The sequence below is a fragment of the Halichoerus grypus genome, chromosome 13 (genome assembly GCF_964656455.1).
Source record: "Halichoerus grypus chromosome 13, mHalGry1.hap1.1, whole genome shotgun sequence".
Lineage (NCBI taxonomy): Eukaryota > Metazoa > Chordata > Mammalia > Carnivora > Phocidae > Halichoerus > Halichoerus grypus.
Window position 1 is genome coordinate 55,499,998 of NC_135724.1, and position 18,682 is coordinate 55,518,679.

The 18,682-nt window shown below is 38.0% G+C and overlaps 1 protein-coding gene across 1 annotated transcript in view; it reads left to right on the forward strand.

Annotated features, from left to right (window-relative positions):
* The first annotated feature begins 766 nt into the window (after positions 1-766).
* Positions 767-18,682, forward strand: part of ARHGAP28 (Rho GTPase activating protein 28) — a 219,545-nt gene continuing 201,629 nt past the window's right edge. Inside the window, exon 1 of the mRNA XM_078060582.1 lies at positions 767-1,047. Coding sequence (XP_077916708.1) covers positions 872-1,047 — 176 coding nt within the window. The 5' untranslated portion in view covers positions 767-871. The remainder of the gene's footprint in view (positions 1,048-18,682) is intronic.

Genomic DNA, 18,682 nt, shown 5'->3' on the forward strand with positions numbered 1-18,682 from the left:
TTTACCTGCCTCCCTGCCACACATTTTCCTTCTAAATAAAGACCTCGAAAAAACATGCATTGGACCCAGAATAATCAAGTCCAATTTTCAGACAAGCTGAAAGCACTATCTTAATTTGATCAGGATTGGGAGGAGGAAAGGGATGTGGGGTGAGGTAAGAGTCTGGTTGCTGTGGTGGCATTAAGGGTTAGGGAGGGAGGTTTTCTGCTCGCTGTAAGAGGGAGTTACCTGCCCAAAAGGAAATCAAGTTTATTGTAACTTGACCAAGTACACAGCAATGTAATCCGGTCTTCAATTTTTGATGTGGATGCTTTAAATGAGAGAGTGTCACATTTTCTTCCTTTCCTCCCCAGACCACACGTTGTAGACCTGGCCCCTCCCCTTCTCAGTCTAGGCTCCCAAGGCAAGGTTTCTTTCTCTCGCTTCTTGCTGCCAGGCAGGAAATGTTCCTAGCTATGGGCTAAGCCTCCCCCATTTGGGGTGGGGGGGGGGGGAGATGAGAAAAGGAAGAGGAAAAGAAAAAGAAACAAAGCAAGAAAAACTGCCAGAGCAGCTAGCCTGAGCCCTGAAGGATCACAGTGGGTTTCCAGTTGCCTAAAAACAGGGATCCCCCCTCCTCCCCTTCTGCGGTCCCCCCTTTCCCCAGTCTCCCCCTCCACATTCTCCCCCCCATTCTCCCCGCCCCCACCCCCCACCCCCACCCCCCACCCCCAGCGGGACTTGTGGGCGTGTCTTTAAGTCCCTGCTAATAGGGCTGCCCCGCGGGCGGGGCTGGCTTCCCGGGGCGCTCCTGACAGCCGCCAGAGCGAGCCCCTAGGAGCTGGACGGGGAACACCGCCCCGCTGGTGACCGAGTCCCGGTGCGCTGGTCCATGCTGGTCCCCGCCTTTGTTCTTGGGCCGGAGCGGGGACATGCGCGGCTGAGGATGGAAGTGGAAGACTCGGGCGGCGTGGTGCTGACCGCCTACCACTCGTACGCTCGCTCCCAGCCGCCCAGCTCCGAGCCACGCTGCGCGCCCAGGGCCACCGCCAGCCACCCGGGCAGCAGGTACCCAGAGCGGCTCCAAAGGGAGCAGAGGTTTCCCGGGTTTGGGCTTTCATCTCCCAGCTGTGTTTTCTGCCAGAGCATAAGAGCACCATCACTTGATTTTTGTTTCAAGTTTTGGTGGACAGGATGAGTGAGTCTACTGCTCTTTGTATTATCCTTGATTGCAAGCGGGAAGTGCACGAAGTCTCAGCCGGCCGCGGCTAAACTCCTTGGCTAGCAGAGTTTAGCTGTCGAGCTGTGTTCTTGATACAACTTGATGATAAATAGGCATATGCCTCATTTCTGCCAAATTCACCCATTGACATATTGGAGAATTAAAAAAAATCATTGGAAGTGAGACAAGCAGAAAAGAAAAAAATCAAAGTACATTATCCTAAATCCTCAAATACTGTTGAAAGTTTCTTTAGTAACTGCGTGCCATCTGAGCTAAAACATAGCTGGAGAGATTCTCTAAAAAGTAAATCTGAGTAGACTTAAAAAATTTTTTTTTCTAGATTTTAAAAACCATTCAACTGTATAAATACATTGGTATCATTATTTTATTATTGCTAATGTTGACTCAGTGTTGTAAATGCTACTATAATTTATTTCTTTTGGGTCAAAAGAGGTCTGTAACCATCTCACTATGTGTATTTTAGATTTAATATAGCAGGGATCTATGTTAAATTACTCTGTATCAGGGTTCATCTGTTTGATGCAAGGCCAGTGTGACTTACATTAACTAAACAAAAACGTTAGACTCTTAGGAAATTTCCCTGGTCAGGCAATAATAAGTGAGATGGTTTGATATATGACTCATATTTAGGGGAAGTTTTGCTTGCTTAAATGTAGCTATTTATCTACTATGGATCCACAGATGAATGATGGTGGTTGTCTTTTTTTTTAACAAGTGGGAAGTTTGAGAGTTGATGTGCTTTTTTGCATCAAGTTTATTTTCGTTCACTTTTTCTCATACTTTTATCTTCAGTTATGTGATAATGATTACTTCTGTCTCCTAATCTAATTGATTTGTGAAGCTTTCAACAGATTGTGATTTTATTTCAAGGAATATCCTTTTGGCTAGTATCCATGAGAAGAACAAACTACATTGGCATGAGATCTATGTTAGGCTCGGCTAACAAAGACAATATTGTTTCTTCCAAAAAGAGCAGGTTGAGTGAAATCTTACTTTAAAAGACAGTGAGAAAGTAACATTTTTCTTCCAGCTTTAGTAGCACATTGTTTTAAAGGCTGCTTGAAGATAAAAACTTGCATTTGTCTTTAGGGTGCTTTCTTTTCTAAACATAATCCCTGACTATAATTACTCAGATTATGAGTAACTAAATAGATATAAGTGAGTTCATGAGAAGCAGGGGCCTGGTTTGTGCATTTTTAGATGGTCCTGGTATAGCTGTCCTGTCTCTAACTCCCAGCAGCTGTCTAGGAGTAATAGCTAGATTGTGCCATTTGGGCCTTCGGAAACTACATCTGTTTCCAAAGCAAACTGGAGGAGAAGTTCCATTAACTCAGCATGTGGTCTTGTGGAATGATAATGCATGAGAGCAAAAGTTGTGTGTCATAGTTAGTGTTTTATCATATGGCTGCCAATCAGATTTATGCTGCTCCAAGTTTGCATTTTGGTGACCATGTGCACCCTCTCTATAGGAACCTTTGTCATTCAACTCTCTGATGCAGGAGATAGTTGACCCTGTCCCCTGTAACTAAATCATGAGAGAATAGCTTAATTCCTTGGTTCCCAGTAACAACAATCAAAAAGAGGTTCCTGTACTTAACAAGGAGCCAGAGGACACCATCAATCATGAGTCTGATAACAGAAATAATCAGGACCCAGTTATTAACCTTTGACTCACTAACTACTGATCAATACTTCCTTTCAAGCCAAGGAGCAAGATCGTATTGTTCTACTTATGAAGAAAGCACTCTCTCTTTCAAGAATACCGTTTCCTTAAAATTGCTTACATATGTGTAACATATTTGTGGACGAGTGACCAGTATGGCGCTAGGAAGCATGGACTATTGTATCATTGTTCTTTAGCTCTGAGTAGCAAAGGTTCAGTTCAAAGCAAACCCATCTCCTTATTTTTCAAGCCTCCACGCCATCTGACTTTATGTGCTTTTGGATTTTTTGGGCCCATTTTTCCCACTAAAATATAATCTCAGTCTCCTCTGTCTCTGTATCTCTCTCCTCATCATTCTCTTTTGTTCATTGTTGTAATCCCAAGTGCCTAGAGCAGTGTCTGGCACGTCGTGGTAGCTCAGTAAATGCTTGTTGAATATACTAATGAATTCCTACCAAGGTTATAAAATGGCCAAGATGAAATGGCAGGATTTTTAACAGCAGAAGTCAATCTGTTTGTACCTACTATGTGCCAGCCACACATTAGGTATTAGGGATACAAAGATAAATAAGATGAAGTCCCTGCCTTGAGAATGTGGCCCTTTACCTTTCAGACAAAGAGGATTTTTAGAAAAAGCTTGGAATAAGTAGCAACATTTTGAAACCAAGAGGCTTCAGATATCAATCTGGACTGCCAGCTTCTCATTAAAAGAAATAATAATAAAAGAATAAAGGATCCAGCAACTCAGGCCTCTGCTGCTGCCTGCCGGTACTGGTTGAAGCTGAGTAATGGCTGCTCCATTACATGCCTCCCCCTCCAACTCTTCAACATTGAAGCTGGGTGGCCACCAGTTTCTTTAGGGACTGCCCATTCTACTTTATTAAAATAAGTAGCCAGTATAAAGTGTACTTGCCAGTGACTCAGGCTTGGGATCAGGCTCCCAGACCCCACACATCACCTACACCATTTATTACCATGTGGTCTTGGGCAACTTGCTTCAGCTGCTTAGAATAGTGTCCAATACCAATGAAACATCCAATAATTGTTAGATGTATTATTACTGCTATCACTTTTAATTACAGGTGTTGTTGATATAAAGAGGAGAGTAAAACATTTTTGGTACCTATCCCTAAAAGGTATTAATGGAGGAAAAAAACTCAAGTACTAAGTATTTGTTGGGAGGAGAGAAGGTAATTCCTTATTTCACAAACATTCTATCTTTACATTCTATTTGTAAAGGATAAAAGAGAATGAAGGATTGTAAATTTTCAGTTCTGTTAAGTGGTTGGGACTGTCTTTACAATCATGTGATTTTTAAAGAGGCTGAGCTTCTAGACCCTTGATCAGAATCCAGAGTGAAAATATTGACATATATACAAAATAATTTCACTTAATGAAAGGTAGCTGAAGATAAAGCCTAGGTATCTTGTTTTTCAAAGATTTTCTAAGCTATATATAAGAAATATATATAATATTTTTTGGTGAGTGTATAGTGAAAAATGGCCATGAGTATTTCTGGTGTTTATTTCGTTAAACCATAAACTTCCCAAGAGAGAACAAAAATAGAAGAGGAAGAGAACCAGCTCTTCCTCAAAAACAAATAAAGAAGCTTACCAAGGTTATCCTAGGAATTCTAATCCTATAGCAATGTTAAAACTTTTGTAAAGGGGATATTGTTTTGTAATATCATTAACTATTCTTAGTAATGGGAATGATTTGATTAAAATGGAATTAATGATGATTAGAGAATAAATATTTTATTTTATGGAAGAAACTAAATTTAGCAACTCAGTGCCATATTTTTCTTGGATGGAAATTAAAAAGACATTTATTTCAAGGTGCCAGCTCTTGTTCAATTAAGTACTTATATAGGTCTGTGTGAGCTTTTGGATGTATACACAGGTACACTAAAATATGGGGCAGATCCTTTTTTTAAAATACTGTTTTTAGAGGATTCAGAAATAGTTCTAGAAATAGAATTCTTATGAGAGGATAAGGTATTTATGGGTCATTTTTAATGTTATGGTTAAAACCAGAGTTGGTGTCTCTGGTTTCTTTTTACAGTGGGGCCCCTATTGAGCATAGATGCCTCCATATGTGGAGCTGTTGGAAAACATCTGGCACATTTCCTTTGATCATGTCATTTGGCTAAACATTTGGCCAGTTGCTCTGTCCATTTTTAACCTGCTCAGTTCTCCCTGATCATTAATCCTTAATGTATCCACAAAAATTCAGGGAATTAGGGTGTTGTAGAATCATGTTCATGAGAATAAAAGTAATACTTTCTTAACTTTTTGAGATAATATTAGACTTCTGGAAAACTTGCAAAAGTACTTCAGAGTGTTTCAAGTAACCTTCACCCAGTTTCCCCTAATGTTAACGTTGTGCATAACCCTAGTTCCATTAATCAAAACTGAAAAATTAACACTGATGCAGTACAGTTAACTATATAGTCTTTATGACCTGATTTCATCAGCTTTTCTGCTAGCATTAGAATTTTTCTGTTGTAGAATTGAATTTGGGATCCCACATTGTATTTAGTTTTGCCTCCCAAACCTCCAGTCTCTGGCAGTTTGTCCTTATCTCTTACGGCACTTTTGGAGTACTGATTGCTTGTTTTGTAGGAAGCTCTTCAATTTGGATTGGTGCAATGTCTTCTCATGATTAGACTGAAATTATGCATTGTGGGTAAGACTTCCGCAGAATGATGTTGGGCCCTTTCAAGTGCATCGTATTAGCGGGTACATGATGGCGATCTATCTCATTAATGTTGATGTTGACTCTGATCACCTGGTTAAAATGGTGCCTGCTGGGTTTTTGGTACTGGTAAACTATATTTTCCTCTATGTAATTAATAAGTATCTTGGGGGAGATTTTTTACGATTATGAAATATCTTCTGTTTTCTTCTCGAACTTCCCTCTACTAATTTTTTTTTCTCAATTCTTCTACATTGATGTCCTTTCCATTCTATAAAGTCCACATTCAGTATTCTCTCTGACTTTATTGTTTTTATCTCCTTCACCTTTAAAAAAAATCAACCAAATATAAAAAATGGTTCAATTTTATCTGGTCTGAGTTCATGAAATCTATTCCCTAATTTTCAAAGTTTCATGATTTTTTTGGAAGCAAAATTTTATGATAGTCTTCAGAGAAAAATAGAAGGCTACTAAATTAAATTCTGTGTTAAGAGAGGGTAGTTGTTAAATCCCACCGTGCCTGGAGAGTATTACTGTGGCTATCTATTTTCTTAGAACTATGTTTATACCTAATGGAAACATTTTTCCCTTACCAGTGTTCCTGAACATGTGCAGATATATCATAACTAAAGTAAATATTTAATTTACATGTAATTAAAATTTCTTCTCATTCTTTCCTTAAACCAAACTATTTCATTTCTGAAGTCATTCTTGTTCTCTGTTTTCTCAGTCTGTGGTCTCTAGATCTCAGTTGCAGCAAAGAATAGAAGTAGAGTGTTATGGAGCAGAGCAAAGGAAGGGAATAAAATGTTCTCAGAAGAAAATTTTGGAAATAAAATTTATCCATTTAATTGATAGATTTTGTTTTAAGCCTCTTTGGATGAAAATATAAGGTCAGGCATACCCTTAACTAGGGCAGAAATGCTCCTTTTCTTAATGACTGTCATCATAAAGGCATATGATTTATAGTGCTATAGTAAAGGCACCTATCGAGGTGTGTAAGTTTGCTTGCCTTCATAGTAAATAGCCTACATTGGTATATTGGTTTATTTCTTATATAATTTTTAAATATTATTTATTGTTGTTATTTTCCCCCTTATTTTCAGGCAGCCTTAAAAACCTTAAGCAGTACTTTTGTTCTTTCTAATGTTGTTTTTATAATTTACTTTTCATTAGATAATCAAGGTTGTTAGAACTGTGTAAAGAAAATGCTTATCGAAGGACTAAACTTTATAATCTAACAGAAGATTTTGATAGCATTTATTTCAGTTTCTTTGAGCATTTATTGGTTTGCTTGTTTGCTTTCAGTTTCTTGCTGTGTTCTGGTTACTTGAGTTGGTGAGCCTTTGTATAATGTGTCATTTTTCATCACATGCAATTTCATGTGCTCATTTCTTTGTGATTACTAGAGGATGCACTTCAGAACAAAACAGTAATTATCTAAAAGCTTAAAGTTGCTCTTTTCTAAAATGGGAACTAAAATATTTTTCCGTGTATATTCATCTTAAATATCTGGGGTTTATGACACAGTCTTTCAGTATCAACTGTGTTATATCACTCTTCAATAAATGAATATTACAGATAAAACTATCTTTGACAGGCATTAAGTGTCCAAGGGTGGGAGAACATACACTAAGTATCACTTAGAGAACCAGCTGCTTTGTCTCATGTTACTCTTCAAAACTAATTAAACCTATGCATTCCATTTCTGATCCCTTAGATTAGTAGAAGATGACTACATACAGGCACACAGTACAAAGGACAGGAAACCAAAGACAAAGTAATATGGAGCATTTTTAAAATTATTAAGCACTTGAGACTTATTTCTACTATTTTAATAATTCTAAGTAGTGGTGCTGATTACCTTATATATAAGAGATAAATCTTTAGATCTGTGTTAAATTTTGTGATTAGCGACAAAGTTTACTTTTGTACATCTGTAATATACAGAGAAAAGAATCCTTTTGAGGTTTCCTGCTTAGTGTGCATTTATGGAAAATCTATTTAGAAAACACTGGCCAATGCATTTGTCTTTATACAAAGGTCTGTCAGTGTATTTATATTTTTAGATCTGTAGAGATATCTGACAGGTAATTAGAAAAAATGTCAAACATAGAAAAATGACATTATAACTAATAATATGACATTTGATCTCTTGACACTTTTCCCTACCCTCATTATCATACCTAAACATTCATACAAGTAACCAAAGTTAACACGTCTGTGGTTGGAACCAAACCCATATTTAAGTAGCTGGAGATGAAGAGCCAAGCAAAGGGAAATAAATATAGTTAGAGACGTGAGGACTAAACTTCTTTCCTGAAAATTTCCTAGATAATAGTAGCCAGGGAGTTTTCACCTGTCATAAGGATCATTGTCCTATGATGTCATTTCTTTGTTTTTAAAGGACTATTTTTATTGACAACTTACTTAGCTTAACATCCATTATCATTTAATCCTTAAAACAGTCCTGTGACATAGGAAGAAAGTAAGGCACAGAGAAGTAGCCCAAGGTCACACCGTGAGGTAATGATAGAGCCAGGATTCCCACCCAACCCTTCCAAAACTGTTGTTTTGTTTGTTTTAACCTGTTGTTTAAATCTTGAAACATTATTTAATATATTATGGATTTAGTGTTTTTCAGTCTCAATTTGGTCATAGGTTAATTGAGAGCAGGGACAGTATTACTATTGTATCCCCCTTAGCAAACTAGCAACTTTCACATAGTAGATGTTACAGATACTCAGTTTTGATTTAGTCTTTCCTTTTGAAATCATTTTTATTCTGTTTCAATGGAATATAAGTATGCAGTGGGTTAAATATGAATGGATATAAATAGTTTGAGTAATTTTGTTATCAGTCGAAGCAAGTACAATGTTAGGAATTTTTTTCCCTTTAAAAGCTACATTCTTGCCCTTCATGTAGTCTTAGGTAACAGTATTTTAAAGTAGACAAAATGTGCTGAAGAAGTCATTCAATTTGACTTACAAAGTGTGATCTAAGCAATTAGTAACAGGAAATCTTCTTGTGGTTTTCTTTTGGGGGGGGCAGAAGTGGGGAAGGGCAATCGTTAATCCTTTAATTTGATGTTCTTAGTAACTAGCTCTTAGAATTTTTCATTGTAGTTTTATTAATTGCTTTCTTTAACTACTAAGATAGATTTCCATGGTTAAAAAAGTATTTTTCACTTCATTCCTTGCAGTATGACTCACAACATAAAAATTCTTTTTTCTTTCTTCTCTCTCAGGGAGAGTGTTAAATTAATTTTTTAATTAAAATATTCTTTTAAAAAATAAAATATTCTTTTAATTTTAGTATAGTTAACAGACAGTGTTACAGTAGTTTAAGGTGTACAATATAGTGATTCAGCATTTCCATACATCACCTGGTGCTCATCATGACAAGTGCACTCCTTAGTCCCTATCATCTATGTCACCCATCCCTTCACCCCGCTCCCCTTTGATAACCATTTCTCTGGTTTGTTTCTCTATAGTTAGGGTCTGTTTCTTGGTTTGTCTCTCTCCCTTTTTTTTTCTTTGCTTTTTTTGTTTGTTTCTTAAGTTCTACATATGAGCAAAATCATATGATATTTTTCTTTCTCTGACTGACTTATTTTGCTTGGCATTATAATCTTAGCTCCATCCATGTCATTGCAAATGGCAAGATTTCATTCTTTTTTATGGCTGAATAGTATTCCATTATTATTATTCTTTGTTCATTCATCTATCCATGAATACCTGGGCTGCTTCCATAATTTGGCTATTGTAAATAATGCTGCTATAAACATAGGGGTGCATGTATCCCTTTAAATCAGTGTTTTTGCAGTTTTTGGGTAAATACCCAGTAGTGCAATTATTAGATGGTAGGGTAGTTGTATTTTGGGGGAGGGGGCAGAGGGAGAAGGAGAGAAAGAATCCCAAGCAAGCTCCATGCTCAGTGCCAAGTCCGACACGGGACTCGATCTCACAACCCTGAGATCATGGCCTGAGCTGAAATCAACAATTGGTGGATGCTTAATCCACTGAGTCACCCAAGTGTCCTGGTAGTTGTATTTTTAACTTTTTGAGGAGCCTCCATATGCTGTTTTCCACAGTGGCTGCAACAGTTTGCATTCCCAATAGAGGCTTCCTTTTTCTCCACATCTTCGCCAACACTTGTTTCTTATATTTTTTATTTTAGCCATTCTGACAGGTGTGAGGTGATATTGTAGTTTTGATTTGGCTTTCTCTAATGATGAGTGATGTTGAGCATCTTTTCATATGTCTGTTGGCCATCTGGATGTCTGTTCATGTCTTCTGTCCATTTTTTAATTGGATTATTTGTATTTTGGGTGTTGAGTTGTATAAGTTCTTTATATATTCTGGATACTAACCGTTTATCACATATGTCATTTGCATATATCTTCTATTCAGTAGGTTGCCTTTTAGTTTTGTTGATTGTTTACTGTGCAGAGGCTTTTTATTTTGATGTAGTCCCAATAGTTTATTTTTGCTTTTATTTCTTTTGTCTCAGGAGACATATCTAGAAAAATGTTGCTATGGCCGATGTGAGAGAAATTACTGCCTGTGCTCTCTTCTAGGAACTGTATGGTTTCCTGTCTCACATTTAGGTCTTTAATCCATTTTGAGTTTATTTTTGTGTATGGTGTAAGAAAGTGGTCTAGTTTCATTCTTCTGCATGTAGCTAACCAGTTTTCTCAATACCATTTGGGAAAGAGACTCTCTCCCATTGTATATTCTTTCCTGCTTTGTCAAAGATTAATTGATCATGTAGTTGTAGGTTTATTTCTGGGTTTTCTGTTCTGTTCAATTGATCTATGTGTCTTTTTGTGACAGTACCATACTGTTTTGATGACTACAGGTTTGTAATATAAGGGATGCCTCCTTTGCTTTTCTTTTTCAGGATTACTTTGGCTATTCAGGGTCTTTTGTGGTTCCACCTAAATTGTAGGACTTTTTGTGTTCTAGTTCTGTGAAAAATGCTACAACATAAGAATTCTTAATGCAAGTTGAGAAACAACAGTCTATGAGAATGTATGGAGCTTTTCTATTTTCTCTCCCAATAGTCAGTCAGTTTTTTGCTTTATCCTGATTTGAAGTCAAGCTAGGGACCAGTCCAGGTCCTGGACCATACTTTTGTGAAGATCGGTTTTGTTCTAAATCTTGCTCAAAAATTTAGATACTATAGATAGGTTGTGGCAATCTAGACTTTGTAGCCATGGGTAATACTGACCAGAATTGAGCTGCAAGGATTCCTATTTAGAAAATTAATCCAGGGCCCATTGTAGTCTGGACTTGAGTCATCTGGAGAGGTCAGAATCAGAATGGTCTCCAGGCTCTGTGCACTTGTGTTTATTTTGCACGATATTCATTTTGATAAACTCCAGTTCTTGGGACACTATGAAGATTGGACAGTCATTTTAGTTATATATAAACAGTGTGGTCCAGACTTCTCTGCCATCTGCTGGGTCTTTAGGAGTCTCTTCTAACTATTCTTAACAGCCAGGGAGTTCAGAGTGTGTTACAAATAGGAATGAAGCATCATGAAAGACTACTCATGAGTAAGGACTGCAAGGGACAATCTGTATGGTACAACAGGGAAGCAAAGTATGGAAGTATCTTGCTGAAAGGCTCATAAGGAATAACCAACTTTTTGAGCCAGACTCGGAATTCATTCTGCTGACCCCTGGTCACCCACTCAGGCCCACAACCTGGTCTGTTGTGCTCTGGGAGCAATCAGGCTGACAGCAAGGAAATCATGGCAGAAGAGAAAACTGGTGCTCTCACTGGGAGACATTAAGGGTGTAGAAGTATAGAAAAGGTGGCAACAATTATGAGATTGGCATTTCCTTAGCTTCCTTTCAAACACGATTGCAGCCACCCCTACATTATCTCACTAAAGTTAACGTGGAGAGTCTTGAAAACACACTTGTTGCGGCTTTTCATTGGAATCTTAAAGAAAAACATTTGCTGACCTCAATAGAGTAAGCAATTAAATGGGAAAAGAGCTGACTCTAAGTTTCTGCAGAGTTTGTTTTGAAAAACAGAGGATGCCCGGCCCCTGTGATTTTTAATATACCACAACTTAACTTCTCTCCCCCTTCATTTATAAAGCTCAGTGATTACCAGGTCAACTTGGCAACTGTTTTTGTAAAATCTAAATTGTGCTTAGTTGCAGAAAGCTCCACTCTAGAGGACCCCCACGTCTTCTGGTTGCTGGAAGCATGTAATTGGAAAAATTAGGCCATCCTCTGCCTATTTAAAGCTGTGTCATCCTTTGTGGGGCAGTGAGTCAACACCAGCTAAAACAACATGAGTCAGTCACTGCTTAGAAGAAGCCCGAATGAAGCTGATTTCTATTATGCCAATCTTAAACAAACATGAGACTTATCCAGACTTTAAAATAGTTCTTTTTGTGGGAGTTAAGATTACAACCAATTTTTTTTAGAGTCCATGGAAAGACTTTTTTTATGCGTCTTAAGAGGGAACACTCTTCAGTTAACCAAATTTTAACCTGGTTTATTCTCTCTTCTGTTTCTTCCACTCTCTGTCTCCAGCATACTCATTCCTAATTCAGATCATTCTTACTGTTTTAATCTGGTTTCAGAGCTATTGAATTAAAATTCATAAAGTTCAGTTGTAATCTTGAAACTGTTTGCTTATTCTGTTCCAGAATCCTCCAATCTTATTTTTCTGGAGTGTAAAAGATTGTTTTAAGGAGGACTGTGACTGGGGGTAGAGAAATAATTTAGAAGGCAAATGCCATTGTTCAGGTAGAAATGATAAGGGGTTGTGAGAATACAGAGGAAAGGGAGTAATGGATTCTGGAGGAGAAACAAGCAATGGAGTTCGTATGGTTTGATGATTAAAATTACTTGGGTTTCTGTTTTGGAGTGTTATTAATTGAAATTGAGAATTCTGGTGGATGAGTAGATTGTGGTTGGGGTGATGAGTCTAGCAGGTGAAACTTTGAGCTAAGTGTATATGTCCAGCTGGTAGTTAGCTCTACAAGCTGGCAGCTTGGGAGGGAGATCAAGACTGAAAATTCTAAGCTATTTATTCATGGGAGACTTCCGCATTCAGGAGAGAGTTAAAATCAGGACTGCATGCGATTTGGCAGGAGAGAATAGAGTATCTGTAGAAACAGCAGTGGAACAAAGACAGAAACCTGGGGAGCAGTGCCAAATAGGGAAGGGCAGAGCACTGGGAGACTAAGAGGCTAGGAGCATTCTGGAAGCCAGGGCATTAGGTTCAGAATGAGCAGACAACATATCAGGAGTAGCTAGATGACCAATAATGTCAAGACTGAAAATCACCCCCTGGGTCTGGAGGGTGGCTAGAGTGGGTTTAATGAGGTTATGGAGGTGGAGGCCAGTTTGCTGTAGGTTAAAGAATGAGTGCGAGGTGAGGAAGTAGAGGCAGCAAGCAGAACCTATTATAAAAACTTAGCTTATATGGAAAGGTGCCGAGAGAAAAAAGGCAGACTGAAGGCGGGGAGCTTATAAAAACTTACCCAAGGGGCGCCTGGGTGGCTCAGTCGTTAAGTGTCTGCCTTCGGCTCAGGTCATGATCCCAGGCTCCTGGGATTGAGCCCCGCATCGGGCTCCCTGCTCAGCGGGAAGCCTGCTTCTCCCTCTCCCACTCCCCCTGCTTGTGTTCCCTCTCTCGCTGTGTCTCTCTCTGTCAAATAAATAAATAAAATCTTTAAAAAAAATAAAATAAAATAAAAACTTACCCCAAAAAAGCTGAAGATTCAAAGTCAAGAAAGTTTTTTAAAAATTTAAATTCAATTAATTAACATAGAATGTATTATTGATTTCAGAAGTAGAGATCAGTGATTTATCAGTCTTACATAATACCCAGTGCTCATTGCATCACATATCCTCCTTAATGTCCATCACCCAGTTACCCCATCCCCCTACTCCGTCCCCTCCAGCAATCCTCAGTTTGTTTCCTTTGATTAAGAGAGTCTCTTATGGTTTGTCTCCCTCTCTGATTTTGTCTTGTTTTATTTTTTTCCCCTCTTCTCTTATGAAGAAACCTAGATTTCTAAAATGTAAGACTTAAACACACTTAAAATCCTTTGATAGTAACGTTTTTGTGCATACAGGTTAAAACTTTATCCCTAGCCCCACAACACTATATAAGCACTGTTAGTACAAGAACGTTCTCTGTTTTCTTCATTGTGGAATCCTTAACTACCTTCCCCTCCCCTGTCAGAGGCCTGGCTCTCAGTAGAGTTTTAACAAATGGTTGCTGAGTGAAGGTAGTGGAGGCTGAAATGTGGACATGTGACCTGTCCTTGGGTTGCGGAGCTACCAGGAAAGTCTTCCAAAATCTGAGCATCACTTCTTTTGTGAAGTCTTCTTCCCTGGCTGTCTCCCCCTCAGACCAAGTTGGTCATGTCCACCTTTGTGCCTTTTCTACCTTATTACATTCTTCTAGTATTGCACTTGACCCACTACTTGGTAGCAGTACTTCTATAAAGGCCAGGAGTGTTGATGCCAGGGCCATGTCTTGTTCATCTCAGTATTCCTGGCCTAATACAGTCCTAGGTACTGTATATATGCTTATTGAGTAAATGAGCAATTCATTCATTAAATAGTAATAATCTCAAATATATGGTGATATTTTCAGAATTTGCTATTTTTGAATTAGAAAAAGTATTAGAAATCTTGGATTGGTATTCTGTTAGGAAATAGACTGTTCTGACCTTACATGCTACCTGCTTTCTCAGAATCCACTAAATTAGCCTTTATACATGGTATAACATAAACTGTTGATAATATGCTATGAAGTGAAGAATAATAAATAAAAATCAAAACTGGTGACAATTGTAAATGAGTAGTATGCCTTGACACATAAAACTTAGAAAAGGATAATGAATAGAAGGTAAATATACCCTCCGTTGTTTTAAAGATTGAATTTTGCTTAAGGTTATTTCACTCATTAAAACATGAAGGATTTAAACTCCCAATTTTCATAATAAAAGTGAAGTCAAACAAACATCTGTTGAGCCTCTGTATGCCATATATTGGGTTTGGGGACTACACAAATGGTTAATAGTCAGTCCTTCAATGAGAATGGATAGACTGGTTAACAGGTTATTTCAGCTGCCTCTGAAGTGCAGCTCCTTTAGGGCAGAAATGCTGCCTCTCCCTCTGTATCCCTAGCATTAGCCCACTGGCCCAGTGTGGACACTCAGTATTTGAATGGTGAGAAGAACAATTGAGGAAAAATGTGTGGCGTGCTCTGGGAGAGCAAAGAAGGTATAACTGCCACTCGGGGTTAGGTTAGTGAGAGTTAGCGGGGTTAAGGAAAGCTTCTGGAGGAGTCAATAACTAAATTAAGTCTCCAAGATGGAGCACAAACTTCCAGTTATAAAATAAGTAAGTCACAGGGGTAAAAAGTCCAGCATAGGAAATATAGTCAATAATATTGTAATAATGTTGTCTGGTGTCAGATGGTGACTACACTTAGGGCGGTGAGCATTTCATAATGTATAAAATTGTTGAATCACTATGCTGTACACCTGGAACTAATACAACACTGTATGTCAACTAAACTTCAACAACAACAACAAAAAAGAGAATGTGTACAAGTCATTAGGAGGAGTGAGAGCGGGAAGTGTCTTTGGCAGAAGAGCAGGTGGGAGGAGAAGGTGTAACAGCATGCAGCCAGGTGCTGGTGTCCCCGAGGCTGGCTGAAGTGAGACTAGCCAGGGAAGGAGAGGCCACTGCATGTGCACTTTGGGTGAACCAGTGAGGGTCAGGCCAAACTCATTTCACACCTTTGCTTCATTTGGATAATGAAGGGGTTCAATTGATGAGTTGACCTCCAGGGAATCTTCAAACACTTAAATTCTTTTTTTCCCTCTCTTATTAAGTTGGAAATGAAGGTAATTAGATAATCCTAGATTTTTAACCAAAACATTGGCTTTAGACCTATACTAATTGTATAATAACACATATCTCTGTCTCATTTAATTTTGCTTGTTCAGTTGATCTCTCTCTTTGCAGTCTGTGCAATAAGCATGGATTGTTGTCCAGTGTTAGTGGCCTCAGTTACTCTAAGTGGAGTTTGGTTTATTTCAACCAAGCTACCCAAGCCAGGGTGTCAGTATATCAGTAAGATGTTTTTCTTTCAGCCTTACTTTGAAAAATCGAGCCTGTCTAGTAAGGAGAGCTGATTTTTCAGATGATCATGAATTAATAGGAATGTTGGATATCATTTAAGAATGTCACAGCACTTTATTATATTTTTTGTTCAAGTTTAAAGAGAGCATTCATTAATAACTTACTTTTTGGTAAGATAAATTTTATCAATATTATATATACTAGATTTGATATTTCTAATTTTATTGGTACAAAATTAGAATAAATTTAATAAAATTTGAATAAAGTAGAGACTTCCAAGAGGCGTGTGATCATGTTGTTGCATATTTTCTGTGGTTTTTAATAATCCAACAAACACACACTCTAAAGGAAAAAAATCTGTTTTACCTGTTTCTTCATTTCCTGCTTTTGAGTTTTTTTCTGGAAGACTAAGTTCCCAGACTGAGATATCTGATGACTTATTGCAAGAATGTATTTGTGAAGGAAATGGTCTTAGAGGCTGGACAAGAATTCTCTCTCCATCAACAACTCCCTTGTGCCCCCTTTCTCTTCTTTCTCTTGCTACCTCACCCATCTGTCCATTACTCTGGAGAGAAAATAATGTAATGACAGTGATCCTAAAAATCTCCAAGTTTTCTGAAGACATACCCCCACATTTTAAAAAAATCTTTAATAGCCACTTAAAAAAATGAGGTATATTCAAATACAGAAAAATGCACAGTTAAGTATTCAGTTGGATGACTTTTGACCCTCATGACTACCATCCAAAACAAGATATTGAACGTTTCCATCACCCCCAAAATTCTCCATGCCCCTTCTTCAATTACCCCCTCCCTGCCAGTTTCTGACTTCTATCACCATAGATTAGTATTGCCTATTCTTGGAAGTTATATAAGCAGAATACTAGAGTATATATTATTTTGTGTCTGCCTTCCTTTGGTCAGGGTAATGGCTTCTGAGATTCAAACACATCATTCTATCAGAGTCCAAAAGTGGTAATAACATATATAGACACTTTGGTAGTTTTATTTTATTATTTTACATGATTGTCGTCCCCCTGGCCTACAAGTATTGTCTGTTGCATATAAGAGGAACTAGGAAAGAGAGCAGGTTTAGGTTAAAACCCATCACAGTATCAGAATCTGAAGACTCATCTCTCTGTGGTAGACCCAGGCAAAATTAGGATGTAAGCAGATTTATTTTTGGTGCCTGCTCACTTTGGTTTACTGGAGCCTTCCTTTTTCCTTCTAGTGCCCCCAGGTAGGAATCAGATGATTCAATCAAGTGACAATTTGCTTAACACTTGTGGTGTTTTACCTTTTCAAAGCATACGTAGAATTTTAAAGAAGGGTGAACTTCTAGGTCTCATTCAGGGAACAGAGGAGCGTTCTTTAGGCAGGAAGTCACACAGCGCAGTGCACATCATTTAGACCAGAGATTGGCAAAGTTTTTCTGCAGAAGGCCAGTATTTTGTTTTTTTCTGACCATTTGGTTTCTGTTGCAACTCTTTTGTTGTTAGCATGCAAGCAGCAGTAAATAAATCAATAGATGTGACTGTGCTATAATAAAATTTTGTTTACAGAAACAGGCAGTGGCCTGGATGTGGCAGTGGGCCATAGTACTCAGACCCCTGATGTAAACAGCTTCTTGTTTTGTGTATTTGTGAAGCTTGCATATCAAGCCCATCATAGCAAAATATAGAGAATTAGTTCTCCTGAATATATAAAGTCGAATGGAACAAGAGGTTGCACCTGTTACAGTCTCTCACTTTTCAGTGAGGACACTGAATCTCAGAATAATAACTTTTCAAGGTCACAAAGAGTCTGTGGAAGAGCCTAGACAATTAAGAATTTTCAAGTCTTTAACTGATACTCTTTGCCCTATTCAGTTTATGATGGATATGAGTCACATTACCTCAAATATACTATTGGATTGACATTTGGGGAAACTATCTTAGCTCACATAATTTAAAGGAATAAAAGAGAGAAACAAGAATTCAGGTGGTAGCATTCTGGAAATTGAATTAAGGGTTGGCTGAGAAAGAATGAGACTTATACAGATAGCAAACAGATTAATTAATGGGAAAAAAAGCCAGTATATTGAACACTGTATCCAAATAATTCTTTTAACAATGTAAGTGTGTGAGAAAAATAAATAAAAAATTTAACTGAGAAAATAGGGACCCCTAGATTTTCTTTCATTTAGTTCATTCATGGATTTATTCTTTCTCTTTCAATTCTTTTAAAGCTAACATTCATTGAATGTCTTCTCTTGAAGGCACTGTGAAGGATCAAAGCTAAATAAGACAGAGTTCCCATGCTTGAGGGGCTTAAAAGGGAGCTCAAGGCAATTGGGACCCATGTCTCATTTAGCTTTGTAGCCTCTGGAGAGAACACAGGATTTGCTTCATAGAAGAAATGGTATTTGGATTAGGCATGTGGATATATATTGTGTGATGTGGATATATTGGTGTATGGATGGGGGTGTGGGGCAAAGAGATGGTGTAGGAAGGAGCCAGTAATTCCGCTTGAATGTACCGAGGGTTGGTGAGGGAAGTAGTAGTAGGTTCTATACACATATTTGCAGGATTTTATTTGTGAGTTGGGGTTGGCTCAACGAATGAGTTGTTGAAGAGATGCCAATTGTTTATCCAAAGCAATGAAAAAAAATAAAAATACCTCACTTTGGGAGGCTGTCTTCAACTCTTTATAGATACCATATAATTTATTGAAATAAAGCATTAATTTTGAAAGAATCAGACTCAAACAAACTTTATTCTAAATATATATATATATTTTTAAGATTTTATTTATTTATCAGAGAGAGAGAGAGAGAGAGAGACAGAGGCAGGCAGAGGGAGAAACAGGCTCCTTGCTGAGCAAGGAGCCTGATGTGGGACTCGATCCCAGGACCCCGGGATCATGACCTGAGCCGAAGGCAGACGCTTAACCGACTGAGCCACCCAGGTGTCCCAAACATAAACTTT